At 36.0% G+C, this 21098-nt stretch overlaps 1 protein-coding gene across 7 annotated transcripts in view; it reads right to left on the bottom strand.

Moving 5' to 3' along the window:
- SLC8A1 (solute carrier family 8 member A1) overlaps positions 1-21098 on the bottom strand; it is a 504419-nt gene that overhangs the window by 55089 nt on the left and 428232 nt on the right. For 2 of the 7 annotated variants that reach the window (XM_007476984.3, XM_007476983.3), the window contains exons 4-9: positions 19957-19977; positions 19504-19521; positions 19368-19382; positions 15274-15342; positions 9579-9709; positions 5416-5515 (exon numbers count right to left, since the gene is read on the bottom strand). In XM_007476984.3, the coding sequence (XP_007477046.1) occupies positions 5416-5515; positions 9579-9709; positions 15274-15342; positions 19368-19382; positions 19504-19521; positions 19957-19977 (354 nt within the window). The remainder of the gene's footprint in view (positions 1-5415; positions 5516-9578; positions 9710-15273; positions 15343-19367; positions 19383-19503; positions 19522-19956; positions 19978-21098) is intronic. The other 5 variants (XM_056825351.1, XM_007476985.3, XM_056825477.1 and 2 more) reach the window with 3 other exon arrangements.

Genomic DNA, 21098 nt, shown 5'->3' with positions numbered 1-21098 from the left:
ATAATGATAATAATAATAATGCTAACATTTATGTGGTGCTAAGCATTTTGCAAGTTTTTTTGTTTAATCCATGTGACTACTCTGGGAGGGAAGTGCTTTTATTATCTCCATTTTATAGATGAGGAAATTGAGTTAAACAGAAGTCCAGTTGCTCCTACCCTCTGTTTGACCAGAGTCATACTGCTAGTTTCTGAGGCTGGATTTGAATTCAACCACAGCACACTGTCCACTATGTTATTGCCTTATCAGTCAAAGATGCATAATAATATGGATATTAGCTACATCATAGGGATGTTGTAAGGAAAATACCTTATAATATATTAAAATATTAATTTAATTTAAATTTATATTTAAAATTAAACTTATAATTTATAAATCTTATAGCACTGTACAGAGGAATGTATCTGTACATATGCATATATGTGGTGATGAACATTTATAATTCATTATGCTTTGGGGAGGATAGGTTCAAAGTTGCAATTTCATTGGGGTGGGGAACTCCTTGTGAGCTAACTCTCTTCATTAATGCGGATCAGCACTTTGGCTTAGGATCTTAGAGAGTTCTTTGGGGGTGCTCAGAAGTGAAGCTTTAAGTTCTCTTCTCTCTTTATGTTTTGTATGGTCCTCAAAGTATCACATGGTTGACTGCCTATAAACATAGATGATTAATCAGTGTTTGTTGAGTAATGCAGTTCATAGGATCATTGCAAAAGATATTGAAGGGATCAGAGAATTAAGTTAATACAAGCCCTTTTTTAATGATGGAAAAGAAAACTAATTTTCAGAGTGACTTGTCCAAGGTCAGGAAAATCCAGCCTCCACTGCCTTCCTTACCATTCTGCCTCCTCCTCCAGGTTTGTGGAATTCCATTCATTGATTCACAAGATAAGGTAACTTTCACTTAATGAAGTCTTCTTCAAAGGTCTTTGGGTAATCATGGCCATCAATTTGTAGATGGTAAAATGATTAAAGAGAAAGTTTGATAATTGGCCATTGTCACCCAGGAAATTATCCATAGTAAAAAATTTCTTACCTATGGAGTAGGTGACCCTCTTGGATGATGCCACATGCTACAGTTATTGGGACTGGTTTTGTTAACATCATGTTCTGATCAATTATTGACTTCAGTTCCTTCTACTATATCCCTTTCTCCACCCAGCTATGTCCTAAAATGCATGCCAGGGCTCACCACGTATGACAAATGATGGCCAAAGAGCAAGAGAGGGATTGGGGATGGCTTGTGCCAATGTATCCCAACTCCGACAGCTACAAATCCAAGATACATTCACAACTGAAGTTGGGTCAGTGATGTCTTGTCACTATGAGGAGGTCAGCATGTTAAGTTCACAGACAAATAGATAGTGTCGATGTATTATAGGACAAAGGAAGAGGGAGGTTCAAGCCTTGCCTATAAAAACGGATGGTTAAGCATTGTCAAGTCACTTAACCGCTCAACCTCTCAGGGTCTCAGGCAACTAAAACCCTCAGTTACAGATTAGTAATTGATTGACATGAGCAGAGGGAATTTTACACACAAATATACTAAATGTATATATGTAAGTGTATATCTGGATATACAAAACGACTATACATATATATATATCCATACACAAGAATATGCAGATATACGTGTTTCTATATAGATATTTTAGATTTGGATGGATAGGTAAATGGATGGATGGATACATAGCCAGAAAGACAGAGAGACAGAGAGAGAGGTAGGATGATAGATAAATAGATAAGTAGGAAGTCAGACAGAAAGAGAGAGGTAGATAGGATGATAGGTAGGAAGATAGATAGATAGATAGATAGATAGATAGATAGATAAATAGATAGATAGATAGATAGATAGATAGATAGATAGATAGATAGATAGATAGATAGATAGACAGACGGATGGATGGATGGATAGACAGTAAGAGAGGGTGAAGAGAGACAGACAGACAGAGAGAGACCAAGGAAGAGGGAGAGGGAGAGGGAGAGAGAGAGAGAGATAGAGAGACAGAGACAGAGACAGAGACAGAGAGAGAGAGAGAGAGAGAGAGAGAGAGAGAGAGAGAGAGAGAGAGAGAGAGAGAGAGAGAGAGAGAGAGGATGAAAGGTAGGAAGTCAGACAGACAAAGAGATAGATAGAAAGGATGATAGGTAGATAGATAGATAGATAGATGAATGGATAGATAGATAGATAGGTAGGAAGAGAGAGGCAGGAAGAGAGTGGAGAAAGTGAGAAGAGACAGACAGATAGACAGAGAGAGACAGAGGAAGAGGGAGGGAGGGAAGGAGGGAGAGAGAGAGACAGAGAGACAGAGAGAGAGACAGACAGAGACAGAGAGAGAGAAAGAGAGAGAGACAGAGAGACAGAGACAGAGAGAGAGAGGATGATGGGTAGGAAGTCAGACAGACAGAGACGTAGTTAGGATGATAGGTAGAAAGATAGATAGATAGATAGATAGATAGATAGATAGATAGATAGATAGGAAGAGAGAGAGTTAGGAAAGAGAGAGACAGAGAGACAAGAGAGAGACAGAGAAATAGAACAATCGATAAGTAGGAAGCCAGACAGATAAAGAGATAGATAGGTAGGAAGATAGATAGATAAGAAAGAGACAGAGAGATAGAGAGACAGAGACAGAGACAGAGAGGAAGAGGGAGAGAGAGAGAGTGAGAGGTAGGAAGATAGACAGACAGACCGATGCAGACTTATATGGGTGTGCACACAAACATGTATACATTTACCATATTCCTCTTTTGTGTATATGTATATGTCTCTGTATCTGCCTTTTGGAAGGTGCTATATAAATTCACATGTACTCTATATTTGTTTATAGATGCTACCTTGCATACACATGCAGATATAATGAAGGGCACTGTCATTCTCTTGTCACATAGAAAACGCAGGGACAGAGATGGCTCATTTAGATAATCATAGCATGAGTGTGATGAGTCTAATATTAGAAAATATTTTACAGATGCATTTATAAATAACCCTAATTAGATTCTGAACCCACAATATAGAGTTAAATATCTCCTCTTCCTCATCATTTCTAACACCATCATTTGTCAGGCTATGCACACTCACTTTATGAATGAAGAAACTGAGGCCTCTGGGGGAGAAGTGAGTCACCCTGGATCTCTCTCCAAGCCCCAACATCTATATAGTAAAAACTCACCACAAAAAAAATAACACCAAGTTTGGAATAGGAAGATACATTATGAGTTTATTCATCTACGCCCTCTGTGACCTTGGCCAAGTCATTGCCATTCTGATGGTGGTCTATTTTCCTCCATTATAAAATGAGGGAGTTGGCTTTGATGATCCCTAAAATCTGTTGTAGCTCCAGCCTATGGTCCTTTGCTTCAAGGAACAATGAACAAAAATGTAAGGTTTACTTAACTTTACATCATGAATCCTTAGTATATTTGGATTTACTAATGAAAACAACCCTGAGATAAGTTCTAGAGGAGCCCAATTGTGTCTAATTCTCTCCATGACTACTTAAACAGGCATCTCTGTCCGTCTGTGAAAAAGAGACCAAGTCATGCCTTGTTGCTGGGGTCGTGGGTGGGGTCAGGTCTCAATTAGAATTGTGGAACCACAATAATGTAGGATATAAAGGAGAGCTTCCAGATTTCTTTTTAAATCCCCTAGCTTCAGAGCAAAGAATCATGGAAGTTTCTGAATGCATTCCCTTCAAATAGTTATCATTTAAAGTTCATAAATTCTCTTGGCATATTTAAGTGGAGGAAGCCACAGAAATGAAAAGCATTATGAACAGTACTAATAATAAACCTACACAAATCTTTTCCGTCCTCTCTTCCCACAGTACTTTTTTTAAAGTGAATTTTGTAATCAGCAAGAGGCTATCTATGAGTGTCTGTCTCTATATTGATACAGTTGAAGAATGCACAGGATTGTTTTAGGAGTCATTATTGATCATCTATAAACCTAGCTGAGGTATTTTCAGTAGGTAACGCAAATTCAGTAGACCCGTTTCCGTACCAGATGATTCACACACACATATATACACATACACACACACACATACAAACATGTCCACACACACAAACAATATAAAATTAGAATAGAAGTTCCTTGAGGTCATGTGCTATTTTTTCCTTTCCCCAGAAGTTAGCACAATGCCAGGCACACAGTAAACACTTAAATACTTATTGACTGAATCTTATCAATATGTAGCAAGAACTATATCTAGGTAGCTCCTCCCCAAACAAGATTCTACACTACTTTGTTAGCAAAAATGTTTCTGATGTGACCTTGTAATCTGTTGTTTTGACCAGAATGCCAATTTGTGTTTAGATGTGGACTTAAACTATTCAATGCAAATTCATGCTCACATAATTTGTTCCTTATTTAATTGTTTTTTCTTTCTTTCTTTCTTTCTTTCTTTCTTTCTTTCTTTCTTTCTTTCTTTCTTTCTTTCTTTCTTTCTTTCTTTCTTTCTTTCTTTCTTTCTTTCTTTCTTTCTTTCTTTCTTTCTTTCTTTCTTTCTTTCTTTCTTTCTTTCTTTCTCTCTCTCTTTCTCTCTCTCTCTCTCTCTCTCTCTTTCTTTCTTTCTTTCTCCTTCCTTCCTTTGTCCTTCCTTCCTTCCCTCTTCCTTTCTTCCTTCCTTCTTTCAACTGTAAAATAGCTCCTCTTTCCCAGTGCTAAGGTTGTTTTATTTTGTTTGTTGGTTTTGGTTTGGTTTGGTTTTCTTTGAAATAAGATGATAGCAAAAGAAAAAAAAATATCTCTGTCTTCACCAGGACAAACAAGGGATTGACAGAGAATAATACAGTATGGATAGTTATAGTGTAATAGAGTCATAGAGAAATCTCCTTTGAATGGAGCATGTTTTCATATAGATCCTCCTATAGATTATTTCAAACCACAGGCGAAGACCATAGGAATGTAGAACCGAACAGGACTTAAGAGATCATCTGATCCCTTCATTTTTTGATTCTCCTCAAACACTTGGTTCTGTAAATCCCCCTTAATTTATATATACAGAAACCAAACCCTAGATAACATAAATGGCATGTCCAAAGTTGTAGAACTAGTTAATGATAGAGCCCCTGGGACCAGAACTGAGGTCTCCTTATCCATCTCTCCTTCCATCATGGGGTCCTGGTGTTCCTCCTATTGGGTCTTATCTTTAGCATTGATACAGAAAGGTAATACTGGAAGAAAAGGAAAAATATGATCCAGTGGATGTCTGGCAGCATTTGCTGCATGTAGATTGGCAATCTTATTAAAAGGAAACAAGGAAACATATGCTTTGGATACCCTCACTATACCATTGGCATTCGGACAATAGAAGTCTTCTGGTTGCCGTACCATGGGCAGCTCATCCCCTCTCCAGAGCCTGAGCTCAGAAATGGGTCATCCGAATTTTATTACACACAGATGTGGGGACTCACCAGCACTGACGGTGATCGCTTCAATGAACTGTTCTCTCCAGCTGTTCGTCCCCACCACGAGAGCTAAGTTTGTCTTCTTAATAAGTTTGTCCACAGTACTCTAGAGAAGTTGAAAAGAATGAAATAATTACTCCTGGGCTAGTGAAGGACTGAGGAAATCTAGATCCCACTGGCTTTAAAACTCCCAAGTTGCACAAGGGAGAGCAGATGTCAGGCTCAGAACAAGAGCTTTGATTTCCGAAGCCATTGTGATTGTGTGTACAAGCATGGCAGAAACACATACAAATGGAGAACCATTTGGTGCCCAGTACTAGAATACTCCCCTGTCTAATGACAGAGGGAAACATATGAAGAATGGCCTCAACCATTATAGTAAGAGATATTTAAAAACCTCTTCCATTTACACTGAATGGGATTGAGGATGCTTTGTGACCTTTGTCTTGACTATTGTTCCAACACCAAGCTGCTGCCTGAGATGGATGCAACAGTCATATGCATCTAGGAGAAGCCACAGTTGGTAGAAAATTCCAAATCTAAAGAATTATTTTTAAATAATTTTATTAGTTTTAATTATTTATTTTTTTAAAATTAAAAAATGTTTACATTTACATTTTGAATTAAATTTGTAAAATTTTAAATAAATAATTTTAAACAATTTAAAATTCTGTAATGAAGTATAGTAGGAGAGCATCAAGATTTCTGTGTAATCTACAGTAAATGGAGCTTTCTTTTTACCACTCATTTGGTAACCTTGGAGAAGCTACAAGTTGGGTTGAAAATTCTAAATCCAAATAATTATTTTTTAAAATTCTATAATGAAGTATAGTAGGAGAGTATCAAGATTTCTGTGTAATCTAGAGTAAATGGAGCTTTCTTTTTACCACTCATTTATTAACCTCATTGTCATTGAACCATTTCCTTTATTTTTCCTCCAAAAAAGCCTTCTACACTAGCTCAGGCTTTTTAAAAGCTGAACTTCCACTTCATTCCCATCTATTTGTACCCTTAATAGGCTTCATGCCCCTTAATTTTTTACAGACTTGATTCTTAACAATGAACGCTCTCTGGATTTTAAAAGGTCAACTTTGTCAACAGCAGCAGCCAAGCAATCTTCAACTAAGAAAGCAGATGCTCTACATACAAGCCTTTGAATCACACAGACTAGGGGGAGAAGGCAGGCATTTCTAGCGTAGCGTGGCAGCCTTTCCCATGTCCACTACATCAACTAGTCTACCCAGCCACCAGACTTACTGTCAGCATGTCCTCCAAAGCCCCCTCATTGTGAAGAAGCACAAACACACATACAGTTTTGACTTAGTTCAAAAATGTACGAATTTGAATGTCGTGTCGATTATATAAGAGCTATCTGGTGGGCGATGAGATGTTATAAAATAAGGGGGACCCAGAGAGCACTGGTGAATGGATGGATGCTTCATGTAAGATGGCAAAATCCTCAACTGGGAGCCAACGTCCCAAAGGTGAAGAGCATGTGGGGAAATGGGATGTATATTGTTGCTTAAAGCAGTCTCCCGAATTTAGGACTCCTAGTTCTGCCTCTGTCTTTATATAGACTTCCTCTCAAGCCTGAAATGCCTTCTTTTCATCTCTGCCTCTCTAAATCCTTAGCTTCCAGGAAGAACTTGCTACAAGAAGTTTTTCTTGATACAAAAGTTGTTAGTATTCTCTCTGTTCTTAAATTATTTTGTGTTGGCTTATCTTTTTACATAGTGTATCATCCCCAGTAGAAATAAATTCCCTGAGAACATTGTATTTTACTGTTTGTCTTAGCACTCTGCTTTGCACATAGTAGGCATCTTAATAAATGCTTGTTGAACTGAACAGCATTATGTGTAAGCTACTATTATGTCTATTGAAAAGACATCATATAAAAAAAAAGTTTGCTAAAAAAATAACTAGCTTAACAGACAAATGGAGACTTGGTTTGTTTGTGAGTGGATTCTCTGCCTCTAAATAAATATCAATAGAAACTGTAAGAACTTTCTCTGCTGGGGATCACAAGATCAAGAGATAAGCAGTAGTCTATTCTGTCTCAGACTCTTCCATCTCTCCACAAATAACTATGACATTTAGACTGTTACCAATGTCAAATATCTCTCTGCTATGTTATAGGAAGTGAAATGCTGCTTACAAAGCCAAAGGACATATCAGAATGGTCTGACCAAAGCTTTCATCTCTGGGATTCTTTACCTGGGGTCTCTGAACTTTGAAAAGACGTTGGTTTTTCTAATAACTATTTCAATGCAATTGAGATCCTTTAGAATCCTACACATTTTATTTTGTGCATTTAAAAACATTATTTGGAGAAGGGGTCATTGACTTCATCAGGCTGACACGAGGATTCATGGCATAAAGATGGTTAAGAATTTTTGGTCTATAGATTGAAGCCAAACTGGAAAGCAGTTTGGTTAGCAGAGTATTACTAGAGTGTTAAAAAAAATAAAACAAAAAAAGACAACCTCTGATGGTTGGACTTTGTTTACCCTTTTAATAAGCATTGTTAAAGAGCACAATCTTGAGAGAAAGGAAACTTAAATGTGGTGTAATCCAGGGCAGTTATCATTAGATTTGCAAATAGATTATTAACATTAAAATATTAAAATTAGATAAAAAGATTAGATGATTAGTTTGCAAATTTTTATCTAGGAACTTTATGGTACTCAGGGCTCTTCCTGGGATTCAATTGCCATATATTCCCCTATGCCATGTGGGAGGGGGACATATGGAGGTAAATTGGTGATCATTGCCACGTCCTTTCCACCATAGGTTTGGACACTTAAAAAGGAGTGCTAGCTTCTTGTCATAAGAGACTCCTTGGGGATTAGGACTGAGCAAAAGGAGTGTTAATAAATCTGTGCCCTGCTTTAGGGCACTATAAGTAGGTTTTGGTATTATAGTGATTTGTTTCTCTGGTATGACTCTAGAAGATTAGAGACTTAAGAGACTTGTTATCTGAAAGTATTATTACTGGAGAGAACTTTAACTCAGACCTGTATTGTCTCTTCTTTGGGATATTATAAAAACTTCTTTTACTTTATTCCTCACTCTAGTCTTCCTATTTCAATCCATTCTTCAAACTACTGTCTAAATACACTGTTCGGATCATTCTTTCTCAAAATCCTTCAATAGCTCCCCATTATTTACTTCTTAGCCTGACATTCAAGATCTTCCACAATCTGGCTCCAAAATAATTTTCTAGCCTTATATGACATGACTGCCTTTCATGGAGTCCATTCTAAAGCCACAATAGGCTGGTCATTATTCCCTGAATTCATTCTGTTTTTGTCTGGAAAACTCTGCCTCCTTTTAATTTTTTTTTCTACTCTATGCATCACATGTACCCCAATTACCTATGACTCTTCTCTGAATCTTCTATCTAGAAATAATGTCTTGCTCTTCTGAGTTCTCTTAGAACTTTATTTATTTCCTTCATAAATTTTGAAGTAAAGGTTTGCTCTTATACATTCCTACTTAGCAGAGACTACATTTTTTTTTCTCTTTGTGTCTCTCACAGCCACCAGGACTACATATAAACTGGGTGCTCCATTAATTCTTTATTTCTGGGACATTCATGTCTAAATACTTTTGTTATAAGAACCAACCAATTCCATTGATGTTGCTTGATTCCTATAATAACCTTCAAAAAAGGAGGAAAGTATAGATGAAAGCAATATAATGGACAGAGATATCCAAGGCTAATACATGTACAATATACAAGTAAAACAGTCCCCTTATCTTTAACAATGTCTTCTTTTCTCTGATACATTTTTTTCATATTAACTCTGAATCCTTGTACAGAGAATCACTTTTAGATCCCATCTTTGCCATTCAAATCTTCCTTCAAAAATTCTGTTCTATAAAATTACCTTAGAGTCTTTAGAATGTTCGATAACCTAGGTTTGCTCTTCAAATTATGGAGTTGGATTTAGTCTGGCTTTAGTCAGTCCCTCCTCCCTAAGATCCATATTTCCAATATCCCTGTTAAGTCCATCTTGAACTCATGACAGATATAACTCAAACAGATATTTTAGTGTTTACAGTATTGGTTCTTATAACACGGGCAACATCTTGGTTGGGAGGTTTCCAGACACCCCATATCAGACAGAAGCCTGTGGGGGGATCTGGCTTTGGAGTGGCAAGTGTACCTTGAACTCATAGGACTCTTCAATGATAACTTCCAGTTTGGTATGTTCTCCAAGGATTGGGCGCCCCATTTCTGCAATGCGGCGTTCCTCTTCCTCTTTGCTGGTCAGGGGCTGCTTGTCATCACACTCCTCTGAAAGAGGGAAGTAAGAGAACGCTGACAAATATGGTCACTTTCACTCTCGGGAAAGGCCCTCTATGAGGAACAGAACCTCAGCTGCTATGTTCTTAACTAAAGCAGTCACTTGTGGGAAAGTATGAATCATGGGAAGTTTTCTTTATCAAGGGAGAAATTCCCATCCAGATCTCTTTTAAGCATAGTCTGTTTTAAAGGACTAAAAAATGACTTCACTGAATTGTAAACCTCTTTATTTCCTTATTTTTTAAAATTAAACCTTTATTTTCTGTCCAGGGCAGAAGAGTAGTAAGAGCTGGGCAATAGGGGTTAAGTGACTTGCCCAGGGTGACACAGCTAGGAAAAGTCTGAGGTTAGAATTTAACCCAGGACCTTCCATCTCTATGCTTGGCTCTCAACCTCCTAAGCCATCTAGCTGCCCCTCTATCTCCTTATTCATAAATACGGTCAAGGCTGCTTGGGGAAAGTTTTAAAATCTTGATCTCACTATGAATGTTCATTCCACATTTATATCAGCATGTGACCCAATGTTAACTTCAATTGAATGTGCCTGGCCATAGTGACTCCATCTTCTCCTGTATATGATAAAAATGAAATAGTATCGAGCTAGAGAAAAGGTACAAGATATATTTTCTGACTCAGTTGTTTTAGGTTGTCATGGGAGTTTCAACATCAAAACTATTCCTATCCCCCATTCCATCCTATCTCATCCCTTCCCATGCCATCCCATTCCATCCCATTCCATCCCATCCCATCCCATCCCATTCCATCCCATCCCATCTCATATCTCTGTTGGTGATAGCACCTAACCTTCTGGTATTGTTTAGAGCTTTGAGGGATGTTAAGAAAAAACTTTATAATATATAACCTAAAATTATTAAATAGGAATAGATTATCCTATTATTATAATAGATATTTGGGAATAAAACACTCATTCTGCCCAAGAAAGATGGTTTACAGAAGCCATCCATTTAGTAAATAATGCAGTAAAACTAAAGGGGGAAAGCATCATACTGCAATTTATTTCCTTTAGGACAAAGATGACTAAGCTGAAAAGCTACAAAGATTATCTAAAAGTAGAATTGAAAGGACAGCCCCTCCTCCTCTCCCAGGTCAAGGGAGGGAAGGAAGCTTATCCACTTTCTGAGAAGAAGGTAGACATTGTAGGTAGTCTTGGGTTATATTAGGAAGCATGGGAAACTCAGAGAAACCAGGGTCTGTCTTATCTCACTTGCTCCTGTCCAACTGACTGTCAGTGGGAGCCTATCGATACTAGATGCCTTTAAAAGGAAACAGCTTCTTGCCTAGGGTTTTACATGAGTATTTTTGATCGTTTCTCTTCAAGAAAGACATCCAGCATACTTCCAACACTCTTTCCTATGGAGAGACCTACAGTTTCACTTGGAGATACAGATGATGGAGTTTTAACTGTTTCCAAATGGAGTCACCTAGTACATACACCTAGGCCAGTGCTCTTCCAGATGAAAACAGGCTTCAGGTACAAGACTGGCAAGGATTCCGAGAAGCAGATGGGGTAAAAACATGGTCACCATTTTAGGAAAAATATATATCAAGTGACAAAACAAAATGGGAAGCAAAAGCAAAAAATAAGCATGTAAATGAGTCTTATGAAGAACATATAGTCATGCCTTGCTGAAAGGATTTTTAAACAAGTCTTTAAATCATTCTGGATAAGAGTCCCAAAGAAATTAGACTGCAGCTAAAATATAAATGGCTGAGCATCTTTAGCTACTGAACTTTAATAGGGGCCAAGGAGGAGAGTCAGGAATTTTATGGGAACTGGGAACCCAGAAAAGGGGTGTTTAAAGAAGCCTATGTATCTTTTAGTAAAGTTGGAGATGAAAGTGATGATGTGGAAAGAGATTTTTGATTCCCACTATTTTTGTTCTGTGTACTCATGGCAATAATTGCACATTTAATCACACGTTAATAGTGTGATTCTTCATGGACAATTAATGAATTATGTTTGCTTGCTGGGAATTGTCCAAAAAAATGTGGACCTTTTAGAAGCTTAGAATTAATTCTAGAATGGATCTCAGAGGTCATCTAGTGAATTTCCTTATTTTATAGCTGAGTAAGCTGAGGTGTGAGAAGCTAAATGACTTGTCTAAAGTCACATATTTAAAAGTGAAACCAGGATTCTAAATCATGTATTCTAAATGTCTACTCAGAGTACCTTTTTCCCCCTGTCACTATATACACTATTCCTCTAATACTTCCCTAAGAAGAAGGAATGGCATTAGGATTCTGATTTGAAATATGGACATATTACAAGAGGATGCTTAATTCATTATAGGAAATCCATAATTTTTTTGTTTTCTAAAGGAAAATCCTCTTTAATATTTGCACTGAGCACAGTCCTGTCCAGTCCGGTAAATGATATTAGAAAAACATTATTTAATGGATTTAGCATCATGGTAGAAGAGAGGCACTATTCTCCTAGTCATGCCTTACAATTTTGTTCTAACCTCATGCTTTTGCTTACACCACTTCCCTTCCATGGATCCTGTTGCCCAAACCTACTGAAAATAGGCTTATTCTCTTCTTTAGTTCTTCCTGTTCCAATCTCATTGGGTACTTCTCCAACATAGCACCATTTTGTTTAATTCTCTTTCTTTATGCATGTCTTAATCCTAGCTGGCCATTTTTTTAGGAGAAAGACCAGTTTGTCTTATGCTTTTACAATATCATTTCAATCCTTTACCTCCTCTTCCTCTCTTTTCATTTCTCGACTCTACAATGCATTTTGTGACTTCATTTTTCAAATGAAACAGCTTTCTTTAAATTTACTGAAGAATTCCTAGTTGGCAAACCCAATGGCCTTTTCTCTGCTCTTTCTTGAATTCTGTAGCAGTTGACGCAATTGATTACCATCTCCTCCTAGATATTTTCACTTCTCTGGAACTCTATGATATTTCTCTCCCTTGGTTATAAAGTGGCATTAAATAAATGATTGATGATTAATTGATTAGTTTACTATCTACCTCCCTGATTTTTCCTAGTCATCTCTTTTGTTGTATCATCATGCATATCAGATCCCCTAATCACAGTAGTATGCCAAGGCTCTGTTGTAGGTACTCTTCTATTTCTCTACACTGTTTTGGTAATTTCATCTGCTTCCCCTGGTTTAATTTTTTCCATGCAGACGATGCTAGATCTATATATCTAGCTCACATCTTGCATCAGTTATAATCCTATATCATTAACTACCTACTATAGACCTCAAACTGGAAGTCTTATAGACATTTTAAATTCAACACTTCCAAAATAGAACCCATTATCTTTTCCCCCAAACTTAAAACTTTTACATATTTCTCTATTTTGTGAAGAATAATATTCTGGTCATCTAGTTTCACAACTTTGGAGTCATCTTCAAATCTTCTCTCTCTCATACCCTATATATGTAATCAGTTGCCAAATCCTGGGGATTCTATTCAAATGGCCATCAACCTATTTTAGAGTTTCATCATCTATCACTTGAACTTTGACAATAGTATCCTAATTGTCCTCCTGGCATGAAGTTTCTTTTCTAACCTAGTCTCCAAGCCACTGCCAAATTGATATTCTTGAAGTACAGTTCTAACTGTTATTATATCTCTGATCAATAAACTTTAGTGACTAGGATCAAATAAAACTCCTATGATTGCCATTTAAAGCTCTTCAAAAATGGGCCCAAACCTACTTTTTTAGCTTTATTATATATTAATCTTCTTCATATATTCTTTGGTCCAATGATATTAATCTTTAGGAAAAGATGCAATTCTAATACCCATTTCTTCACTTTTCAAAAGCTGTCTACAATGCCTAAAATGCCCTCCCTCATTTTTTCTGCCAAAAATCCTTTATTTCCTTTAAAGTTAACCTAAAATGCCATTTCCTATATGATCCATCAAGCTGCTAATGTCTCCCCTCACCTTGATTACTTTTATTTATTTTATATCTGCTCATATCTGTACATATTCTTTTCCCCAATAGAATGTAAACCCATTAAAAGCAAGGACTGTCTTTTTTTGTCTTTATCTCCAGAACACAATAGGTACTTTCAGAAATGCATATTTATTTGGTGATTGCATGGAGCTTGGTTCTAGGAACAAAATAGGCACTTGGTATCTGTTGATCAGTTGACTGTATAATGGAAATTACCATGTGACCTTAGCAAAATTATTATTCTTTTCTTTAGTAAATATCATCAAAAGATCAATAATTTAGAGGTTGTAGAAGACACAGAGAGACAAAGAAGCAGAAAGACAAACAAAGAGAGGAGGAGATTGGGTGGAAGAGAGAGAGAGAGAGAGAGAGAAAGAGAGAGAGAGAGAGAGAGAGAGAGAGAGAGAGAGAGAGAGAGAGATTGTGTGTGTGTGTGTATGTGTGTGTGACTAGTACAATAAATAGAGCATTGGACTTAAAGTCTTAAAATTCTGAGTTTCACATTAACTTTGGCACCCTCAGCCATTCACTCAACATTTTCCCTCAGATTTCTCTTCTGCCAAATAAGGATAATATTTGTCTCCTAGGACTATTTTTCTCTCTAAAATGGGTATGATAATAGCACCTACCTGCTACAGTTGTTATGAGGATCAAATGAGATAACATAAAAAGCTTTGCAAACCATAAAGTTTTATTATTTTAGGAAAGGTATGGGTAATTGAACCTGTATATAAAACAGAAAGAGAGGCAGTTGTGTATGGTGTAAAGTACATTCATTATATTGTGAGTTTGGGGGTCTAAGCTGAGTATTGATTCTGCCACAAAATAGCTGTGTGACTTGAATCACTTGATTTCTTGGACACTTGGTCTCCTCCTCCTCTTTCTCCTCCTCCTCTTCATCATAGCTAGCACTTAGACATTGCTTTAAAGTTTGCAAGCATTTTACAAGTATTATCTCATTTTGGCTTCATAACAACCTTAGTAGGTAGGTGCTATTATCATATCCATTTTACAGAGGAAAACAATTAAATAGACATATTAAATAAGTGTCAGGGCAAAATCTGATCTCAGGTCTTCCATAGTTTCATATCTGTAAAATGAAAAGTTAGTAAAAATGACCTTTTGGATTTATTTTAGCTCTGCTATTTAATGTTTTCTAAGAAATTGGTGGTTGAATATTAGAAGCCTCTTAAGCTTTGTTTTTTAAACAATTCCCCTTAAAAAAAAAGAATTCCCCAGTTACTTTATATATATACATATATATATGTATATATATATATATTTCCTTTTCTAAGCTTATAGAGTCTGAGCAATGCCTTTCGTACTTCTCTGACAAGGAAATATATATATATATATATATATATATATATATATATATATATATATATATATATATAATTTATAAAGTCATTGCCTATAGCTCTCTTCTCTTCTCCCAGGGAAGTCATCTGATCAGCATAGCTCTGCTTCTCCCTGATGTACCTTCAAATAATCAACAATCAGCAGTGGCTAACATAGATGAATCTAATGGCTATGCATGAAGTACACTTGAAGCTATTAGCTCTAAAGTTAATCAGATTGTCGTTTGGAAGCAACCATGATGAAATGAGTACCTGCAAAGTTGATTATAGTAGAGGGAAGTGGACGCTCTCTAACATGGACTTTCCTGAAGACAGGTTGGTCTAGCAAAAAGGATCAGCAGAAAATCAATAGAATAGATTACACTGATTTGGTTCTGAAATTTCTCTGTGGAGTTAGTAAACTAAATTTCACGTGCAGACATACACACATGCGTGTGTTATTTTCTACTTTAGTCCAGGCTTTTCTTTTTTTTTACCTTACCTCTAAGATAAAATCCAATTCATTTGGAATTGAAGGCCCCTTAATAATCTGGCTCTCCAGTCTTTTTTCTGCTTTGTTATTCTTCATTCACGTCTCAGGCGTGACAAACTGGGCTACTTATTGATCCTCTTACACAATGGTCAATGTCTCATCCTGGTGATTTTGCACAGACCATCTCCCATGCTTGAATGAATTTCCTTATTATTTCATTTTTTTAGACTCCTTTTACTTTTAAAACCCAACTCAAATGTAGCTCCTGCATGAAATCTTATTTGATTCCCCTAACACTCAAGTCCCCCCCCAATACCTTTTATTGATTGTATTCTAATTTATGTGTATATATAGTATATGCTCATGTTGTTTTCCTCTTGTTTCCCACTCCTTGAGTGCAGGGATCAAATTTGTTTTCATTTTCCCAGCACCTAGCATAATGCCTGACATAAAGTAAGCAATTAATAAATACTGATTTAATCTAAGTAGACCTACTATAGAAAGAAATCTTTTTTTAATCATACCTTCCATGAGCTAGGGTGAATAAATAATCCACCCAAAGCAGCCACATTTCATTATTTTCTAGGGGAGAGCCAAGCATCTTTCTGCAAGTGGCTCTTCTGGAGTACCTTCATGTTTTAAGTTGCTGGTTCCAAATTGGCATTTCCTCTGTGTGCTGAAAAGGCTTGAAATTGCCAGAGTCATTTTGCTGAGCCCCAAGAATTACAGGGGGCCATCGTTATGAATTAACTACAGCTAGGGTTTCCACCGAAGTGCGTGCCCCTGTGGATTGCAGCTGCCAGATGAATTGAGTAGCAGCTCCAAATGGGTGTTCTAGAGTGTGGATAGCTTCTCACTAGAAAGAGTATTTTGCCACAGTTGGAAAATCCATTTCCAAGCTTAGATATAGGAATTCTGCTATAAATGTATTCATTTACTCTATTGTGGCTATCATATGCCTACATATGGAATGATATAACATTCCTGTACTATGATTATTAGAGGATAGTCATTAATGAGGACAATCTAAGCTACTAGTTTGAAACAAAAAGAACCGCTTTGGATTATTTGTCCTCAGTTCTTTTTTAAGTTTGAAAACAGTAGTTTAATAAGTAATACATAAGGATCCCTGTGGGCCATATATGGACTTAGTTTTAAAATATAAAAGTATCTATATTTTATTGTATCTTTATGTATTTATTAAGTATTTCCTAGTTAGATATTAATCTGGTCTGGGTTTCACCTGGATCTGGTATGGCCACATATTGGATACCTCAAAGCTACTTTTCATATTTTAATCATAGGTGCTTGATTTTTTTCTTATTTATATCATAAAAATATGAATAATTCATCATAAAAACTATGAATTATTTCCCCCTTTTCTTTAATTACCTTTGTATGTTTTTAATAATATGTTTTTTATTATTTATCAGAAAACAATGATACTTTTATAAGTATTAGCCCTTTCTACCCTTCGAAAGACTTGATGGTTTTCAGCAAAACATACATTTTTCATACTTTTGGAATGGGATTTTGTATGAACTACATAGGATTTGAGGTAGAACTGGGGAAATCATAGCGGAAAGTTCTGTTGATAGATATGTGGTGGGAACCATGGGAGAAATGTTAATTTAGTGCTTTCTAGTGAGACAAAGCACAAGAATAATGGATATAGAATTTGCAGTTCCAAAAATACCACTTGTCCCCTATGTGCACAGTTAATGAAAACACTAAATTATTGGAACTGGGTTCTGGATTAAGTAATTTTCTGTTAATTTCCCTAATTTCCTTTTTAATTCATTTGCAATTCAGAATTGCAAACTCTCTGTCATGTCATACTTCCATTGGGTCACTGTAGAAAAGACTGGAGCCAATCATCATGTTCTGCACCCCATGCCACAAATTGACTTGAAAGGAAAGTTCTCTCAAGACAGCCTGTTGTTTGTAGGATTAAAGATACCCTACAGCTCTTAAACCCTTTTCTCAAGGTACGGTCAATAGAATGATTGAAAGAAAAAATGTACCATGTTTCAGGGAGAGGCCAACCAAAAAAAGAATTGGGTTATATCTCAGTATCGGAAAATGTTAATGATTGGTTTGGGTAATTTAGGGGATATGCAATGTTGAGGGGTGGTTGAAGATGACTAGAGGGCCTAGGGGTGCCTTCTTTTATTCTTTTTTTTTAAACCCTTACCTTCTGTCTTGGAGTCAATACTGTGTATTGGCTCCAAGGCAGAAGAGTGGTAAGGGCTAGGCAATGGGGGTCAAGTGACTTGCCCAGGGTCACACAGCTGGGAAGTGTATGAGGTCACATTTGAACTCAGGACCTCCTGTCTCTGGGCCTGGCTCTCAATCCACTGAGCCACCCAGCTGCCCCCCTTCTTTTATTCTAACATACATTTAGTTCCTCAAAAAGTTGAAAAATAATTGAAATATTTTGCGATCCTGGTCCTAATTCTGGTAACCTTGAGAAAAAGTGACTATTATTCTTTCAGTGACAATGTATTTCAAAAAGTTAAAGGGGAATTTGTCTAAAGAAGGATAAGCAGGCTGAAAAAATGTATCAGAGAAGAGAAAACAAACAGTCCATATAAAAAGTGATATATATGTATATAAAAATATATATTAAAAAGCAGATCAGCACAGAAGTCTCTGAAGAGCTAGAATTTTAAAATGGCATACCAAAAAAGATGAAAAGAGATACATGAGGAAAAATATAGCAAAAAAGAAAATTATGGGGAAGAGGCAATTCTAGAATAAGTTGAAACTTAGGACATGACAAGGGCAAGAAAAGTCATTCTTTAACAACTAAGACATATAAAAAAGGATATTACCATTTAGAAAGGTATATGGTATATTTTTGGAAAACAGAGAAAAGAAAAAAAAATTAAACTTCTATCTTTCTCTATCAATTAAAATGGTCAGACTGGAAAGGGCCAAATATGGTAACTTGGAACTATAGCCCCAAATTGGTAAGGGGAAATGAGAAAGTATGAAATGCTTTTAAATGAACTTAATTCTCCTAGACTAGTGATTTAAATACTAGAGTGCTGAAAAAAATTGGAGATAATTGTTGAAGTGTCCCAAAGACTATCATATTCATCAAAGACTTGGAAAAACACACAAAAATGTATTAAGAAGATTTGTCAGTGTCACAGTGAGACACCTTGAATTTAAATGATATGTGGAAGAAAGTGTCTAAACTAAAAGACATACTATTTTCAAAAGGGATGATCAGAAGGACCAACCAATGGAAGCTATAAGGAGCCATATTTTGGCTAAATATAACAAAGAACTTTATAATTATCAGAGCTATCTGAAAACTGAATAATGTGTTTTGTGAAGTAGTGATTGATATTTGGGAAGTAAACAAAGCTTTCACACAGTAAAGGTTCTCTTCGAATATTTGCTAGCAAAAGGATTCTGGGCTGGGTAGACCATAGGTACATAGGTAAATAAATACAATTTTTATAAGATGTTATCTCTGAGGATAGAGACAATGCCATGTATCTACCTATCTCAAACATTTTTGGGAGAATAATTTGTAAGCTTTAAATTTCTCTGGGGATGTTATTACTATAATACATACTTTGTGTCCTCTATCACACACTTCACAGTGACATGCATAGGGAAATCTCTTAGTAAATATCTGTTTATTAATTATAGTAACACGTGAAATATTAGATTGTTAATTGAATTTTCACTTAGAAAAAAGTCTGTTTTCTGATGAACACAATGGTGATATTATGAGTAAAATCAGTAAAATATTGGTTTCATAAATTTATGTGAATCAAAGTTATACAAGGTCCAATTTTGTTTTGTGTGATTTTTAGTGTATAAAAGAAATGAAATGGGGGGGTGGTATTTTCCTTACCATAGAGGGATTTTCCTTAAAGCAAATTGAGGGAAATAAAAAAGAAGCATGATGAAAAATAAATTAATAAAAACCATGATGAAATCAAATAGAAGAAATCGAGATCTGATGGCATTAGACTTTTAATGTTCCATACCTGTTAAAGTGAAGTCACCTAAAAACAACAAAAGAGAAAAGAATATCGATTATGAATTATTCAAAATATATCAGACATACCAAACCCCTCTGATATCAGATTTTCTAGTTACCCACCCAAACAATGAAAAGTTTTATAAATTGTATTTACAAATATAGAAAATCATTTGTTAAAGTATGAATTCCATGACTTCTAAGTCCACACATATACATCAGAAATCATCCATCTTTAATATGATTCATCTTCATAATGAAAATGGACCAACAATTAGTGGATGTTGAAGAAAAATATTGGACTAATATATATCCTAAAGCAACAATCCTGGAGTAAATCAACAATTCCCAAACAAAAGTCAAACATCTAGAAAAAGTCCCTTGACACACAGACACACATATATACATATGGAAAGAAAAACCTGGAGAAATGAACAACAGCAAGAAATGAAATGCTTACCAAGCTCATTCAACAACAGGGCTGTGAAGGAAACAGACAAAGACAAACACAGAATAAGAAAACAAATGAATAATGAAAATAAGAGGAGTACCCACAGAAAGAAATCCAGGCAGATCTGGTTAGAGGACTAGAAAATTACTGCTCAAAATTGAGAGTACCACAACACATTTGGTGTGGCAGAAAAATGTCCCTAAGCAGACTGGCTTTCTATATATATGTGTTTATGCCAACACACATGTGTGTCTACATGTATATATATATGTAAACATATATATACATGTAGATAAAATTAGATTTTCTACTGTATTTATAGATGTATATTATATCTTTAAGGAGAAACATTTATTAGGTAAATTTGAATATTACTTAGTAAATTAGTAAATTAGTAAAAACTGTAGATGGGAATTTTAAATGAGGCAAAATTTCAAGAGTGAAGTATGTCCCATTCACTGAGAGCAGGTAAAAAGTCTCAGCGATGTAAAAAACAAACAAACAAACTGGCTGTCTGGCTTGAGATGGGATGCTGACCTTGAATGTAGACTACATGGATATTTTACTTCCACAGTATCCATCTATTTAAGATTCCTTTCCATTTGTAGGTGGAGGAAATAAAGCTCATTCAGTGGTCATTTTCTTTGATCTTTCTTATCTCTCAAAGGGAACTTGAAAAGGAATTTGCTATATGGCTTTTACTAATGGCAATTTTGGAGGAAAGAATGGTTTTCTTGCTTTTTTTTTTTGTTACTTTACCTCCATCCCAGAGTAAACACAGAAGATCAAATTTATTTTCCCTTTTAGCCATGAAATTCAATATACCTCAGCCAGTTTTAAGCTCTGTGATCTCAATAGTGGTACTACTGAGGACCTTGGTCCACACACTGACTATCAGGTTAGATGCAGGATTATTTATTACCTTCATGATTTTTGGGCAAGTCACTTAATCATCTTGGTCAACAACTTCCTCATGTATAAAATGAAGAGGTTGGACTGGACAGAGTTCTTCTAGTTCTAGTTCCTATTATACTCATTTAGATGACCAAATAACAATATTTCTGTTTCTTACTTCTCAGGAGAGCTGGAGTCAGGAAGACCTGAGTTCAAATCTGACCTAAGATTCTTTCTAACTGGGTAACCCTGGGCAA

Source organism: Monodelphis domestica, chromosome 1 (assembly GCF_027887165.1).
Source record: "Monodelphis domestica isolate mMonDom1 chromosome 1, mMonDom1.pri, whole genome shotgun sequence".
Classification (NCBI taxonomy): Eukaryota; Metazoa; Chordata; class Mammalia; order Didelphimorphia; family Didelphidae; genus Monodelphis; species Monodelphis domestica.
This window is presented reverse-complemented; position numbering and strand designations above follow the sequence as displayed.